The 17,007-nt window shown below is 46.2% G+C and overlaps 1 protein-coding gene across 4 annotated transcripts in view; it reads right to left on the bottom strand.

The window, feature by feature from the left end:
- Positions 1-17,007, bottom strand: part of TAF1 (TATA-box binding protein associated factor 1) — a 115,967-nt gene that overhangs the window by 27,148 nt on the left and 71,812 nt on the right. For all 4 annotated transcript variants that reach the window (XM_075068940.1, XM_075068942.1, XM_075068939.1 and 1 more), the window contains 5 exons: positions 15,976-16,153; positions 10,723-10,790; positions 10,211-10,333; positions 4,314-4,406; positions 3,829-3,913 (listed from right to left, as the gene is read on the bottom strand). In XM_075068940.1, the coding sequence (XP_074925041.1) occupies positions 3,829-3,913; positions 4,314-4,406; positions 10,211-10,333; positions 10,723-10,790; positions 15,976-16,153 (547 nt within the window). The remainder of the gene's footprint in view (positions 1-3,828; positions 3,914-4,313; positions 4,407-10,210; positions 10,334-10,722; positions 10,791-15,975; positions 16,154-17,007) is intronic.

The following is a 17,007-nucleotide window of genomic DNA, read 5'->3' as shown; positions in this document are numbered from 1 at the left end:
CTGAGGAACAGCTACCCACAGTGCACCGCTCCTTAAATCGATGGTAGCCTTGGACCATGGACGCAAGCAATCGATTTTGTGATCGCATTGTGGACGCGCAAAACCGATTTTATAACATCGGTTTTGTAATATCGGTTTAAACTATTTCGAAATAATCGTGCAGTGTAGACGTACCCTGTGAGTATGGTGAACATCCATGTGTCTTCTAAGTAGGTGTTAGTAATGCAGTCTCCTTGGTAGGTGTAAAGCTCCAGTAGTCTTTGCCCATTGTAATTAATTTTTCCCTCTCAATGCTGGCCAATGCATAGGAGTCACATCTCATGATCTGACAAGATTCTAGCTTTGAAGCGTCCCAGGAGATAGTGTTGCTGCCAAAGGTAGCTTACAGATGATACTATCAAGCTGCTGACAGAACAAGTCCTTCTCTTTAGAGACGACAGAAAGCATTGGGGCATAGGTACTGATAATGTTAGCAAAGCCACCTATGGTAGATATTCTTAGTGATGTGATACATTCTAATGTTGCAATGAGTTTTTCACTGAAAAACCTATCTTGTGTTTACGGTTGTATCATTTACTTTTTCCATGTCAGAAAAAGGTATATTGTATCTCATGTAGAGAGTCTGTGTCAGCTACCCTGATTTCAGAGAGAGAGCAACTACAATGATGTCAAGCGTCTCTGTCAATGAGGGTGGACTTTCTAGGATCACCGACCTCCTCTTCTTCATCTGACGTATCAATGCACATTGTCCTCACATTTCAACAAGCAAGTTTGAAGAGGGCAACCAATGTACTCAAACAAGTTTGTATGCTAGCCAGAAAACAAATAAAAAGGCAGAGATTTGCCTTAGGACCAAAGCCCTCCTCTCAGCAGTACTGACTAGGCTCAAATGCTTGGAGACAAAGACATTCTGCAGCCAGAACAGCTGCAGGAGATGCTGGAGGGCAGAGCTTAGTTGCAGTGTCAATTGCATGATGTTTTCTCTGGAGCAGGTTTTGTTCAGTTTTCTCCTCTAGCCTTTGTTCAGTCAAGAACTAGCTGCAAGGCAGAAGTGCCAGGCTGAGTTACCACTTTGTGGATATTATTTTTTATTCCAATGGGTAGCTGATCTACCCCCACACCACTCCAAGCATAATTCCCATGATAGCTGTAATAAGCAGGCTAGGAGTGGTAACACAATTGTGCAAGCAGCGTCTCATTCAGAAACAAGAGTGTCTCTGGCTGGACTGAACCCCTGAGGAGCAGACTAACGCAGCAGTCAGTGGTCACCAGGCTTAGGTGCAGTGTGGCTGGAATCAGGTTGACAGGAACAGAGTGTGGGATGGGGGATTTAATGGCCTGTCAATCACATATCCCACATTCTAGCAGTGCAGTCTGCTGCTCCAGCCATAGCTAAGGTTGCCAACCCTCCCAGTTTCGCCAGAAGTCTCCCCGAATCAGGCTCTATCTCCCGGAGGCTACTAAAGCCAAAACAGGGAGATTTTAGGCTGCTAAAAGTCCAGCAGAACAGTAGGGCTAAGGCAGGCTCTCGGAAATGGCCAACACGACCCTGTGGCCCCTGGGGGGAAGGGGAGACAGAGGGTTTTGCATGCTGCCCTCGCCCCCTCCCCATGCACCAACTCCACAGCTCCCATAGGCCCGAGACATGCCGGCCGCTTCCCGGAGCAGCGTGGGGCCAAGGCAGGCAGGCAGCCTACCTACCTTAGCCCTGCTGTGCTGCCGACTGGGAGCTGCCCAAGGGAAGTACCACCTGGCCAGAGCCTATACCCCACACCTTACCACACTCCAACCCCTTGGCATGAGCATTGGCCTGCTAAACCCAGGGCTGAGAGTTCAATCCTTGAGGGAGCCACCTAGGGATCTGGGGCAAAATCAGTATTTGGTCCTGCTAGTGAAGGCAGGGGGCTAGACTCGATGACCTTTCAAGGTCCCTTCCAGTTCTAGAAGATTGGTATATGTCCAATTATTACCTATTACCCTTGCCCCAGCCCTGAGCCCCCTCCTACACCCAAACTCCATTCCAGAGCCTCCACCCCAACCCTCTTCCCCATTCCATAGCCCCCTCCTGTACCGAAACTCCCCCAGAGCCTGCACCCCATCCTGCACCCCAACCCTCTGACCCAAGCCCCATCCCAGAGCTTGCACCCCACACCCCAATCCCCTGCCCCAGCCAAGAGCCTGCACCCCAAACCTCCTCCAGCACCCTAACCCTTTGCCACAGCCCAGTGAAAGTGAGTGATTGTGGGGAAGAGCGAGCAACGGAGGGAGGGGGGATGGAGTGGGTGGGGACTTGGAGTTGGGGTGGGGCAAGGGTGTTTGGGTTTATGTGATTAGACAATTGGCAACCCTAGCCATAGCTAGTGTGCTACAGAAATCACTACACGCTGCCCCACACCCTCCTGTGACCCAGTGACTCTGCCACAATGAAGACAGTAGATCATGAGTGAGACATCTTTGGCCAATCCCTCCAGCTAAGGTATGCAAAGAACAACGATAAGGCACGGACAATTGCCCACCCCCTGCTGTATGGACTGTACCCCATGTGGCTGTACGGATCAGGGGATGACCACAGTCACAATCCAGGTCCAGTGTATTGGAGGGGAAGCGAGAGGAGCAGAGGAAGAACTCTCTCTAGTACCCAAAGGTTCATGGCCCAACCATATCCCTGATAACGTAGCTTCTGAAAGAAGGTGCTTGCTCTACCTACTGAAGCAGCAGACTAGGGATGTGACCTAGTTCTAGGTCTTACAAAGGGGAAGCAGGCTAAGGCCAAACCAGAGTTTCAGCTGCTTCTGTGGCCTGTGTGGGCATGGTTAAACCAGCAGTCACTCTCCAGACCATAGGATTTTACTGTGCATGAGAAGTTCCTGTTGTAAGGTCAGTAAAGGGAATCAGCAACTTCCACCTTTTCATGTTCTCTGTATGTATATATATCTTCTTACTATATGTTCCATTCTATGCATCTGATGAAGTGGGCTGTAGCCCATGAAAGCTTATGCTCAAATACATTTGTGAATCTTTAAGGTGCCACAAGTACTCCTGTTCTTTACACTAAACATGTCTGTGAGCCAGCTGACTTGTGCACTGAAGAACACAGCTGCAGTAAAGGGGCTTGAGGTGGAGTTGCAAACGGATTACGGTAGGTGGAATGTTAGAAGAAAGAAAGGAAGGGTTTGGAGGAAATAAGTCAGGATGCTTGTCAGTGAGGGAGACCGTGTGTTCTGATCACTCAAAGGAGTCCAGGATGGAGGTGCTGATCCTTCTGTGAGGAGGAGGACAAGGAGGAGGAGGAGGAGAAGAGAGTGGGGATTCACTGCAGGGTTTTGTAAGTTTGGCTCTTTTTGAAACCATCCTTGACAGATTGCATTGTGCATGCTCTGTCATAAACATTCCAACCCCTCCAGCACCAATCTCAGGTGGCTATAAAGAGTACAAAGAACAGGAGTACTTGTGGCACTTTAGAGACTAAGAGCATAAGCTGAAATAAATCTGTTAGTCTCTAAGGTGCCACAAGTACTCCTGTTCTTTTTGCGGATACAGACTAACACAGCTGCTACTCTGAAACCTGTCATAAAGAGTACAGTTTGTTTGACATAAAGTGGCCTTTAGGTTTACACAACTACAACTGAATTATTTTAAATTTAAATAAAAGAATTAGACTTCTGAAATTTAACCATAATCCCATGGCATGAAAAAAGATTATTAAGTGCTAATTAACATAATTAGGTTTGGGGCACTGTCTGTTTTAAAGTAGTGCAAGGGTTTAGGAGTGGTCAGATATGGTTTCAGGACAATGTAACTATCAGGGCCAATATTGCAATTACTTACCATTGTACTTAATGCTGTTGGCAAGGATCAGTTTAACATCATCCAGGAAGGTCTCCCTGTTCTGATACTTGTGTTTGGAGATGTTCTGGAAGAGATTACTCAGTGATAAGAACATAAGAACAGCCATACTAGGTCAGACCAAAGGTCCATCTAACCCAATATCCTATCTTCCGACAGTGGCCAATGCCAGCTGCTTCTGAGGGAATGAACAGAACAGGTAATCATCAAGTGATCCATCCCCTGTTGCCCATTCCCAGGCTAGAGACACTCCAGAGCATGGTTCTGCATCCCTGCCCATTCTGGCTAATTGTGACGGACCTGTCCTCCAAGAACTTATCTAGTTCTTTTATGAACCCTGTTATAGTTTTGGCCTTCACAAAATCCTTTGGCAAAGAGTTTCACAGATTGACTGAGTTGTGTGAAGAAATACATGAGTAACAGAGTTAAACACTTTCTTAAATGGCTGTATGATTTAAATTACATACCTTGCGGATGCTCTCTAGGTCCATTGGATTGATGATCACTTTGTAATAATCTGGAACAAACTTTTTATTAACTGGATGATGAAATGGCCAAGACTGCAGAAAATAAAAACAGACAGACCAACATAATTGGGAACAATTCCTTGTAAAAATGATTATTGGATCTTGAGGCCAAGAGAGTGTTTCACAAAATAATCTTCCAGAGCAGTTAGCAGAAACTTAGATACAGATTCTATACAGACCAGAAATGGTTATCATAGTGATTCCTGCATCCAACTGTATAGCCTCAGCAAGAGTCAAAGATAAACATAGGACTAAAAAAGCTACAAAGCAAGATCGTTTTCTATGTCCTTCAACAGCTAAAGCAAGAACCTGTACTATACAAAGCAGCTCTTATCCAGTGGGCTTTACTATTTAGTATCATTGTTACTTTCCAAGCACTAGCTAGAATCACTATCAAGAACATTAATTCCTTGAAAAGTCAATGCAGGAAAAAGATCTAAAGTCTGCATCCCACAGGAAACTATCAGCAGGAGCCAAACATCTAAAGCCTGAGATTTCTGTGGAGGAAAAGGAAAATTCAAAACCCTGACTCCAGCCAACTTTTCCTTTCTGAAGCCTAATAAGAAAGCATCCACTGGGAAGAGTCTGTCAAAGTTTTGGAGGGACAGACACCAGGGCAACCTAGTCATATACACACAGCAAATGAGAGGCAATCTCTTAACACTATCCCATCCCCTACATGTCACATTATAAATAAGGCTACGATTTATCATGGAGGTCATAGCAGTCACAGATTCCATGACTTTACCAGACCTCCGTGACTTCTAGGGCTTCAGGAGGCGGCGGTGGCAGCAGGACTGTGCCCCAGTGCCCTGCAACTAACTAGGGCTAGCTGGAACCAGGGCCCTATAGTCCCAGCCCCCCAGCTTCCGCTGGAGGCTGCAGCCAGGGTCCTGCGCCCCAGCCCCGCAGCATCCTGGGATTGGCGGGGGCCGCGCGCCCCAGCCCCACAGTGTCCCAGGCTTGCCAGGGGCCATGAGCTCCAGCCCTGCAGCTTTCGCTAGGGGCTGTAGCTGGGGCCACATGCCTCCCTTGCGGCTTCCCAGGGCCGTGTATGCCTCCACCCCACCCTGCTGCGGCTGGAGCTTGGCAGGGGCTGCAGTCGGGACTGCACACCCCTGTCCACAGCTGTGGCTAGCTCTGGAGCAGGGCCTGCTTGTCCCCTGTGGCTGTGCTCCCTGCTGCAGCCACTGGAGCAGGGGCTGTGGCCCTTGCCATGGTGGGGGGCTTGGCCTAGTCGTCCCCCCCATGGGACTCCATTCCTCCCCCCACCTAGCCCCGCCCCTCGGTTATTTTTAGTAAAGTAACGGACTGGTCATGGCTTCTGTGAATTTTTGTGTATTACCCATGACCAGTTTGTGACTTTTACTAAAATAAATAACCGAGATAAAATCTTAACCTTCACTATAAATCACTAAGGCCTGGTCTACACATAAAGTTGTACCAATTTAACTGAAGGAATGATTTATACTGATTTTGTTAAACTGGTGCAACTGTGTGTGTGGACTCATATCACTTTAAAACTGGCTTATATATACATGTCTAGCTTGCACCTGTAAATTTACCCAATGCAAGATAAACTAATATAAGCCAAATTTACAATATAAGAGAGCCCTCACAAAATTAAATTGGTTGTTAAATCAGTGCAACATTTGCATCCAGACATACCCTCACCAGCGTCTTGTATGAGGCATTTGTGGAGTTCAGGGGCCTGACAGAGAATTTTCTTGCTCTCCCTGATTAAGCTTAAGGCTGCAAGAACAGTGCTGAAAAAATGCCAGAGAACTGGCATGATGCAATGTGCTGTGCAATGCACTGAGAAGTAGGTAAACTGGACTGCATTTGTAAATGACTTCTCTGTCTCAGTTACCCCTTCTGTAAATGAAGATAATAATGCTGATTTAATTTAAAAAAAAAAATCCAGAGTGCTCCATTAGAAACTTTACTTACAGATTTACTGCACACACTTTAGCATAAGGGCTTATCTAAACAAAGTTAGTTCACAGCAAGCAGGGATATACATTTACCCCATACTGGCCTGCCAGGCACTAAGTGCCCATGCAGACTCAGCTGCCATGCACTAAAAGTTGACTAGGGCGCTTCAGTATACCCTGCTATGAATGGGAGTAGATTAGGAGTGCATTAAGGAACTTTTAATGCATGGCAGCAGAGTCAACACAGACAGTGTGCGGCATGCTACTGCACTCTAACGTCCAACGTATAGAGACATCGTTCCTCTGGGGAGGAATGCAGCTTAGGGAAAAATACATGCAAATACACCAGGTGGTTCAAATGAAACAGAGTCCACCTTGGATACAAAATTCAGGTGTGGCCAGAGCATAACCTGATCCCTGGAGAACTGCGTGTAAGGCGGCCCAGAAATCAAGACTTGCAACTCACACACCCTCCTGGCAGAGGTAAAGGCTATCAAGAATCCAGTTTTCTGAAACAGGATGGGCAGTGAACAGGAAGAAAGGGGCTCAAATGGAGGCCCCATTAGAGCTGCTAAAGCCATGTTCAGGTCCCACAAGTGGACCGGTTCTTGGACTGGAAAATGCAGGAGGAGAAGTCCTTTCAAAAAAATTTTCACCATGTCGTTGGAGATACCTCCAAGATTTCCCTTGGATAGGTGGATGAAACACCGATATCGCTGCCAAGTGCACTTTCAGAGAACAAACTGCTAAGCCCGATTCCTGAAGGTGTAGCAAGTACTCCAAGATGTCCTGGATGGAAGTCTCCACCAGATGGGTCCCACAGGCCAAGGACCACACAGAAAACTTTTCCCACTTTGCCAAGTAGGCTATTTTAGTGGACGGCTTCTTACTGTTAAGTAGGACCTACTGGACAGACTCCGAGCAATGCCCTTCCTCCTCGTTCACCCATGCTGCTGCCACGTCATAAGGTGCAGGGAACTGATTGCCAGATTCATGGTGTGGCTGCGGTCCTGTGTGAGCAGGTCAGGAAGAAGAGAAAGTGGCATGGGGGGCTGAATTGACAAAGCAAGGAGGTATGAGGGGTTTGCAAATCCAGGGAATGGAGGGTGGCTCAGGAGTCCTTGAGCCCATGGAGCCTAAAGTCAGTTAGCTCAGAAAACAGGTCCCGTACCGTGGTCTGCATCCCCTGGGACAGCCCAGAAGCCTTCAATCAGGAGCTGAGCTGCATGGCCACCACCGACGCAATCATCCTAGCCACTGAGTCCGTTGTGTCCCAGGCCATCTAGAGGGCTCACCACCATGGTGAACTCTTGGGCATGCTCCTGTGGGAGGGCCTCCGGGAACTTACTAAGCAAGTCCTGGTGGTTATAGACCCTAAACCGTAAGTTGGTTGTTGAATAAACTTTTCTTTCGAATAAGTAGTCTCTTGGCCTTCTTATTTTTGGGCATTCCGCTGGGGTGGCTCTGTCTGTCCCTTTCATTTACTACGGACACGACCAGTGATGCCACAGGGGGATGAGTATACAGATACTCCAAGCCCTCTGCAGGGACATAGTATTTTTTTCTCCTTTCTTAGATGTTGGCAGAATAGATGAGGGGGGTTGCCTCACCAATCTGGCTATCTTGAGTACCCCTGGGTGAACAGACAATGCAATTTTTGGGAGTGCCATTCCAGAGGGCACCACAGCCAGTCCTACGGATACCACTAAGGCAAAAATCTCTGACAACTGTGCATGTGGGCGCAGGCACACCTAAAATGGAATCGACATGAGCAAGCACTCAAAGAAGAATTAAAGAACATATATCAATATTTCCCCCTATGTCAAATAGTCAATCCTTGGGAAAACGGTCATAACCACCAACTTGCATTATCTAAACCTAAAATTGTATTACTCTTTTAACAAACAGCCAGATCCTCAGCCCTGTTCTGGTAGCCCAAAGTCACCCTACAGCCAGTTTATTCAGCCCTTTGAGGATTCCATCTCCATTAGGGGAGCCTCAGGATATATGATAACTCCTGCACCACTCTCTCAGCCCCTGGGAGAGAGGTTGTGAGAGAGTAACAAGGGGCATAGCCAGAGTATACCTACACCCCAGTGATCCCTGGCTTGCGCACCTGGACTTTTCCAACTTGTGCCAGCGTAGATCAGCCTAGAAACTTAAAGCCATCTTTTTTTTCCTTCCCTGACTTCCACTCTTGTGCCAAGCATAAGTCAAACAAACCTGTAAATATTCCTAAAGATTCCTTGACATGTCCCTAAGGGGGCAGAAACATGGAATCTCTTCTCTGACTTCCCAGTAGGATTTAATGCTGAAATGCATATAATGAATCAATAAGTAAAGTTTAATGGAGTGCTACAGGCAAAATTTCTCTTTTAGTGTCACTTATTTGCTTAATGTTATTTCACAATATATTTTTTTAAAATTTTAAAACACAGAGAGAGCTTGATGTTTGTATGTACTCAGAGTGTCTTGAGATCTGGAGATGAAACGTGCTACATACTATTAATACAAAAGTGCTACTACCACTGCTATAACACTTTACATATCACCTTGCTCAAGGGGGTCTCAAAGACGACAAATATTACTGCTGTGTTACCAATATGGAAACTGAGACACAAAGAGCAAGTTACCCAAGAGTAGAACTAGTCCGGAATTTTCCAACAAAACAGGCTTTTGTCAGAAAATGCCAATTTGTCTTGTGGATATGTATCAGGTTTGATGAACCGTCGATGAACCACAAGCAGAGTTCCAACGGCGTTTCCTGCCAGCTTGCCTGGTTGACTGCTAGGAAGCCCAGAATTCTAGGGTTCGTGGCTCCAGGGCAGTCCCACCATGAGGTTTGCTCTGGGCTGGGGACGCCAGGGGTTCCAGACTCCTGAGTCAGCTAGCTCTCCAGGCTGCTCAACTCTCACAGCACAGGGAACCAGCAGCCCCAAGAGTCAGGCAACCCAGGGAACCACCTGGCCTGGTAGCCTAGAAACCCTGGGCAGTCTGCAGGGTAGAGCTTCCCTGGACCAAACCCCAGAAGCCCTGTCAGTTTGTCACCAACTGCCAAGAAGTTTCACTTTCCATTTTCACTATTGCCCACCACTGAATAGGAAAAGAACTATACCAATTTCAGATAGCAGCTCTTGTGGCTCAGGAAGCATATTTCCTAAACACTACGTCAGTGCTTCCAAAATGGAATTTTTCCAGAACTTCCATTTTGGAGGAAATTTTGAAAAAAATCTGGGTTTGCCCTGATTCAGAACAAATGCACATTTCAAAATGTCAAAATTTTCTCTAGCAGAAATTCCGAGTTTCATCTGCTCTACCCAACAGCAGAGTCAGCAGCAGAGCTGAACTCAAAATGTACATCTTGATTCCTACTCCAAGCAATAAAGAAAGGGGTGATGGAAGAGATATTGAGTCAGACTATGTCTTCACTAGAAATGCTGCAGGAGCACCACTGCAGCTGTGCCACTGTAGCACTTCAGCATAGAGCCTCACTACAGTGATGGGAGAGGTTCTCCCATTGCTGTAGTTAATCCACCTCCCCAAGACAGGTCTACACCAGGGGTTAGGTTGGGTTTACTATGTCACTCAGAAGTGTGGATTTTTCACACCTTTGAGTGAAACAGCTGGGTCAACTTTACCTTTTAGTGTTGACCTGACCTTAGTCACAAAATCTCAGCAGGACATCCTGACATAGCATCTCTTGTTTATGTTGCAATATTGTATTAATGTGTGATAAAAGCCACAAAACTGCAAACATCTGCCTGTAATGTTAGGCCATAGCACCACGATTAGTGAATGTCTGCTCATCTCCAGTAAATAGGGAATGGCTCTCCAAGCCTCCATTTTCAGTACCATTGCTATACATCTCCTAACTCATGCACACACTGCATTTCAATCACATACATCTGGTACCACCATCATTTTTTGAGTGACGATGTTATCCAATATGAAGGAAAAAGCCACTTGGTCGTCATCGTCCAGGAGAGGATTAATTGCTTTCTCTAAACGAGCCAGTTTATCTTCCTTCTGTAATGAATTTAAAGGATGTTAATAGCTGATCCTCCATCAGTAACTATTTATCATCAAAACACCCTCCATCTTTAAGAGGCATGCACATATCCACCTGTTTATGAAGATACTCCCCAATAACTCTGTGGTAACCCATCTTGACAATTTATGATAGCTAGAGGAGCAGAGAAGTGTCTTTCTCAAAGAACAGAACTCGGTGTAAAATTGTCTGGTGATCCAACAACAGTAAAAATGCATATAAATAGCCAGAAAAGGAAGAAAGACAACCCACCTGCCCCACTCATTCTTCTGTCTGCACTTCCAAAACCTCTCTGCTCTCAAAACCCCTCAACCCCCATGCCACTCCCTCCCTCTCCATTCTTACAAGAGCCAATTACAAGACTTGCCTCTTTTAGTTTTTCATCACAGAGGTCCAGCATGGACTGAGATATCTGGGTCAGTGAGTGTTTTGGCCCTGCAAATACACAGCAAGTACAGTGATACACCTTGGCATCTGTGGAAGCTTTCAGGACTGGTGGGAGGATGAAGCTCACCATCCCCATGGCACACAAAGGAAAACTCTGATTACAGAACACCTGTGAGCATTATGAGGTAACACCCTAAGAATCTCTCTTTACTCATTACCTGCATTACTGATTAGATTTCTATCATGGTTTGAAACATGTCCCCAGTCACATACTCTAGTGATTCTCTCCTGTGGCATACTAGTTACTAGAGTTTATTATGGACATTATAATAAAGTGGTTTACTTACTATTGTGAGTGTTGTGTCTACATATTCACACTTGTGGGATGCACCCTATAGTGCCATTGAACTTTGGGAACCTCCTAGAAAAACAGTGTCCATTGGGAACCCATAAGCACCCCCTGGACTGCACCAAACCTTTGGAGCAGAGGCCATGGAGTCCCCATTTCCTTCTTTTAAAGCCTAGTCATGAGAGCAGAACTCTGAGGAAGGGAAAGTGGGCAGGAATCGTGAATATGCAGAAACAACACTCTCCAAGAACCAGTTACTGAAAAGCAGAGTCCTATGTACGTCATGATTCCACAAGTGTGAAATTTGCCACAAAAACCGCAACTTGCCACAGAATTGCATTACAAAATTTCAGCTTCAATTTAAAAAAAAAAAATTACTTACTTTTCTTAACTGTTGTTCTTTGAGATGTGTTGCTCATGTCCATTCCAATTAGGGGGTGTGAGCGCCACGTTCACAGTACACGGAAGGTTCTTCCCCTAGCAGTACCCATAGGGTTGACTCAGGCACCCCCTGGAGTCAAGCCTCCATGGCACCATATATAGGGCCCTGCCAACCCACCACCATTTCAGTTCCTTCTTGCTGGCAATGCTCCAAGAGGAGAGGCAGGTGGGTCTTGAAATGGACATGAGCAACACATCTCGAAGAACAAGAGTTATGAAAGTTAGGGAACTCTTTTTTCTGCTTTGAGTGCTTGCTCATGTCGATTCCAATTAAGGGACTACTAAGCAGGAACTCAGAGGCAAAGTCACAGCTCAATTTGCTGACTGAAGCACCACTCTGCCAAAGACTGCATCGTCTCTAGCCTGCTGAGTAATGGCATAATGTGAGGTAAAGCTGTGGAATGAGAACCACGTTGCAGCCTTGCAAATTTCCTGGGTCAGAACCTGGGGGAGGAATGCCGTTGAAGATGCCTGTGCCCTTGTGGAGTGCGCTGGCAGCATGGGGACAGGTACTTTTGCCAAGTCATAGCACCTTTGGTTGCACATTGTAATCCATAATGAAATTCTTTGAGAATAGACTGGGAGCAATTTCATTCTGTCTGCTAGTGCGATGAATAGTTGAGCAGATTTTTAAAATGGCTTTGTCCGTTTGATATAGAAGGCTAATGCCTGGCAAACTTTCAAGGAGTGGAGTTTTTGTTCCCAGCTGTTTGCGCGCAGCTCAGGGTAGAAAACTAGGAGAAAAAATATCCTGATTAACAGGAAACTGGGAGACAGCTTTCAGGAGGAAGGCCAGGTGCAGCCAAAGCTGAACCTTGTTCTTATAAACACTGTGTAAGGAGGCTCAGACGTTAGCGCCCTAAGTTCGGATGCTGACCTGGCAGAGGTTATTGCTACATGCAATGCTACCTTCCATGAGAGAGAGAGCAGAGCATGTCACAAGTGGGGTCCCATTAGTTTGGAAAGAACCAGGTTACGGTACCAGGCTGGGACTGGCTGCCGTATTTGAGGATATAACCTGTCAAGCCCTGTAAGAAAGTGTCCAACTATTGGGTTAGTGAAGACTGACTGGCCTGCAAATGGCAGCCAAGTGGACTTTTATTGGTGACACAGAAAGCCCTTGCTACTTTAGATGTAGAAGGCAGTCCAAGATAAAGGGTATTGTCAAGTGCATAGGAGACATATTTTTGCAATAACCAAATTGTGAATCTTTTCCATTTGGCTAGGTAGATGGCCCTAGTGGACCATTTCCTACTTCCAAGGAGGACTTCCCTAACTGGATCAGCGAGCCATCTTTTAGCCATGGAGTTTCCAAGCCATGAGGTGGAGAGATTCGAGGATGGGATGCTGAAGGTGGCTGTGGTCTTGAGTCATCAGGTCCAGGAGCTGTGGTAAGGTCATCAGGGTTTCCACTGACATCTCCAGAAGAGATGTATACCAGTGCTGATGTGGCCAAGCTGGAGTTATCAATATCACCAAGGCTTTGTCCCTCTGAACTTTGAGCAGCACCTTGTGGACGAGTGGGATGGATGGAAATGTGTAAAGGAGGTGGTCCTTCCAGGGAAGAAGGAACACGTCTGCAATTAAGCCCCAGTCTTTTTATATAAAACATCACTCTTGTATTGTGTGTCATGACTGACAAACATCTCCCCTCCAAGTGAGCTTGGAAGGTCTGGCATGCCAGACGGACTGCCATGCCAGACAGACTGCCTTCAACTCTTTGATGTTGATGTGAAGTGAAGTGAGAGCTCCACTTGGACTTGAGACCTTCAGTCCTGAGCTCCCCTAGATGCGCTCCCCAACCCATCGCTAACATGTCTGTAACCAGTGACAGGAATGGCTAAGGTCTGGAGTAGGGAATAACCACACATACCACTTACAGGTTGAGCCACCATAGGACACACTCAAGAACTGGTTGGGAAAGAGTGACTACCTGGTTTAGACTGCCTCAATTTGGTCGATACACCAAGGCTAGCCACACCTGAAGAGCTTGGAGTCTCAGTCTGACATGCTGTACTGTGTAAGTACAGGCAGCCATGTGGCCCAGGAGCTTTAGGCAATTCCTTGCTGTGGTGGTAGGAAACTGTCAGAGACCTTGTATATTGTTGCAACAGGTCTGAAAACATGACTCTGGTAGAAAAGCTCTCGCCTGCTTTGAGTCCGGTGCCAGGAGCTTGGGGACCAGTGCGACTCCCCTGCCTGTCCACTGCCAGAGGGTAGCAGTGACCAGTGCTGAGGGGATGGCGACCGACATAGTAACATCGCTGGCTTGCCTTGGGACAGCACTGATGGTCTCGAGTGTGCCGCTGCTTTTGAGCTCGGTGCCCTGTCTTGCCTAGGTGGAGAAGGCAGCACTGTGAATGTGATAAATTCTCTCACCACCTCAAAGGTCTCCGGCATGGAGGGCAACTCCAGCGCAACAGTCCTTTTGATGCAATTCCTCCAAACACTTCAAGCAGGAAGTGTGAGGGTCTCTCCTGGGCATAGGCTTGCTACAATCTGCACAAGGTTTAAACCCCGGGGACTGAGGCATGCCCCAGTACTGCGGGGGGACACGATGAGGGGTACCCCCAGAACAATTCCCTACTGGAATTCTAACTATATACTGACTGATGGACTGACTACTAACTACTGATTTAACTATTTACAGGAGAAAAGTCTGAAGACTACGAGGGAGAAAGGCTTGCCAAAGCAAAAGAGAACAAGCATTCTGGTTAACCATCACAGGTGGTAAGAAGGAACTATGTGGCAGTGGGTTGACAAGACCCTATATATGGTGCCATAGAGGCACTATTCCAAGAGGTGCCTGAGTCAAACCAATGGGTACTGCTAGGTGAAAAATCTTCCAGCTACTGTGCATGTGGCGCGCACACCCGCTGATTGGAATTGACATGAGCAAGCACTTAAAAAAACACCCATCATTCTAGCCCTCGTGTCTGTGAAGAAAACACAGAAAACCAACTGAGCAAAGACGGGTGCTTCCTTTGTGAATGAAGTGGCTACAGATTTTCCAGACTACTGCAGAAACCAGGGAGGTCTACCAGAGTTTAAGTCCTGCTTGCCGCTGAATACATGGGGCCTGGAATATGGCAAGGCTTAGCACTTATATAGTGCTTAATATTTGTAAAGAATACTTGTCAGATAAAAAGTTGTGTTAACTGGAGTCACAATAGGGCTGCCTCACAGTGGTTCAGTGAATCAGCACTTTTACCCAGCAACTGCATGTTGCTTTATAAAATCTAAAGATTCATTTTTCAAAAATAGGTTTCTGGCTGGGACGAAAACCTTGAAAACACCAACCAAATGTAAATCACTATAGTGATGTCTGCCTGAAGCCAGCCCACATTACAAAGTTTTGTCAGCATACTTACATCGGCAGGGTGTGAAAGAACCACACCCTTGACTAACATAGCTCTGCCAAAAAAACCCATGCAAACAGCTGTCCTGGCGACAGTCCTTTTGCTGGTATAAACTCTGCTAGAGGGTCTAAGTCTCCACTGAGGGGTTCTGCTGGCATAGCTGTATCAGCAAAGCCTTTGGCTATGTCTACACCACGGACCTTGCAGCAGCACAGCTGCACCACTACAGCTGTGCCACTGTAAGGTCTCCCAGGTAAGCTGCTCTTTGCCAGCAGGAGAGAACTCTCCCATCGGCATAATTAAACCATCCCCAAATGACTGGCATTAGCTACGTCGGCAGTAGAGTCTCTCCTGAAGACATAGTGCTGTCCACATCAGCACTTTTGCTGATGCAACTTATGTCGGTCAGAAACGGTTTTTTTCACATCCCTGACTGACAGAAGTGGTAGTCTAGACAAAGCCTTTGTAACGAAGGCTACTCCTCAGTTTGCAGAATATACAGTAATAGACTTGAGAGGTGTGAATTGCCGCAATTCACTTCAAGGAATGTATAGATTCTGAAGTATAATATGGAAATGTAAATATTAACATTGGTAACTCTCTCACTGCTGATCAAATTTTGAAAGAAAAGAGAAGGATGATCATATTGTAAAGTGCAATCTACCAAGAATGACTCGTTTCGGCTTCACCTGTGGACAGAGCTCGGGTTATGGCCAGAAATTAACAGGGTACCTCCACCCACAAATCTGACCTCCTGTTGATAAAGCCTTCATTACTTCCTAACTGCCCAAGCCTCTTATTTTGTTTTGTATAGACAGATTTTAGCGTTCACCCTTTCTAAACTTATAACAAGCTAACGAATTTATTGTCCTCCTGATATCTTTGAAGAAATCTGTTATATTCATCTTATCCATTTCGACAGTGTTAACTTTGCTGCTTTCATCTTTTCCCCGCAGTGTATGAGAGTTTTTCCCCTCCCATGCCACCAGATTCCATACACAAGGCATATGTTCAATTCTCATTACAGCGCAACATGGCTCACCAGATGAAAAACTGAACCTCACTGTTTTAGGAAGCTTCCTACCATTGTATGTTGCACTGTTCTTCACAATCAGCTCCAGGTGTTCACGGAACTCTTCCCGGGAAGGGTATAGACGTTTACGGACATTTTCACGCAGGGTCTGTAGGTCCATAGGCCGTGTAATGATTTTGTAATAGTCTTTCACAACCTTTGCATTAACAGGTGTGTGAAAAGGGTATGTCTGAGAAATACAAAAAAGAATGGACATTCAGTCCCATCAACCTCCACAAACAGAATAGCTAGCAGATCAGAGGCCCTTCAGGGTATGTCTACATGGCATTTTGGAGTGAGCCTCCCAGTCCGGTCAATAGACTTGGGGTATCGGGGCTCACGCTAGCATTCTAAAAACGGCTGCATAGACAGCACTTTGAAGTTCAGGTCGGGCTCAAGTTTGGGCTTTGAGGTCTACCCCCCTCCCTAGGCTTCAGAGCCCAACCTGCAACTTCACAGCGCTGTCTGCACAGCTATTTTTAGAGTACTAGTGTGAGCCCCACTACCCCAAGTCTGTCAACCTGGACTGGGAGGCTTGCTCCAAAATGCTGTGTAGACATACCTACTAAGCTACACATGCTGAAGACCACCTGTATGTGACTGTGGTGTTTTGTTTCTCTCCACAGAATTTACTATTCTATTATGACTTTGCCACCACTCTGAGGACTTCAGTGGGAGTTACTGGGTGTTCAGCACTTTTGAAAGTAGGTTTACTAACACAGTAGCCTAAATAAGAAACTTAACTTTAGACTCCTATTTTTGTAAATCTTGGCTAATATTTTAAAATCAATTCCAACTTTATCTAAAACCAGAAACAAGTCTATATTCAATAGCTCTCTCCAAAGTCCCATATAAATTTTTTAATTAATGGAGATATCCTATCTCCTAGAACTGGAAGGGACCTTGAAAGGTCATCGAGTCCAGCCCCCTGCCTTCACTAGCAAGACCAAGTACTGATTTTGCCCCAGATCCCTAAGTGGCACCCTCAAGGATTGAACTCACAACCCTGGGTTTAGCAGGCCAATGCTCAAACCACTGAGCTAT

Source organism: Chelonoidis abingdonii, chromosome 8 (genome assembly GCF_003597395.2).
Source record: "Chelonoidis abingdonii isolate Lonesome George chromosome 8, CheloAbing_2.0, whole genome shotgun sequence".
Taxonomy (NCBI): domain Eukaryota; kingdom Metazoa; phylum Chordata; order Testudines; family Testudinidae; genus Chelonoidis; species Chelonoidis abingdonii.
The sequence above is the reverse complement of the archived record's forward strand: the minus strand, read 5'-3'. Positions and strand labels throughout refer to the sequence as shown.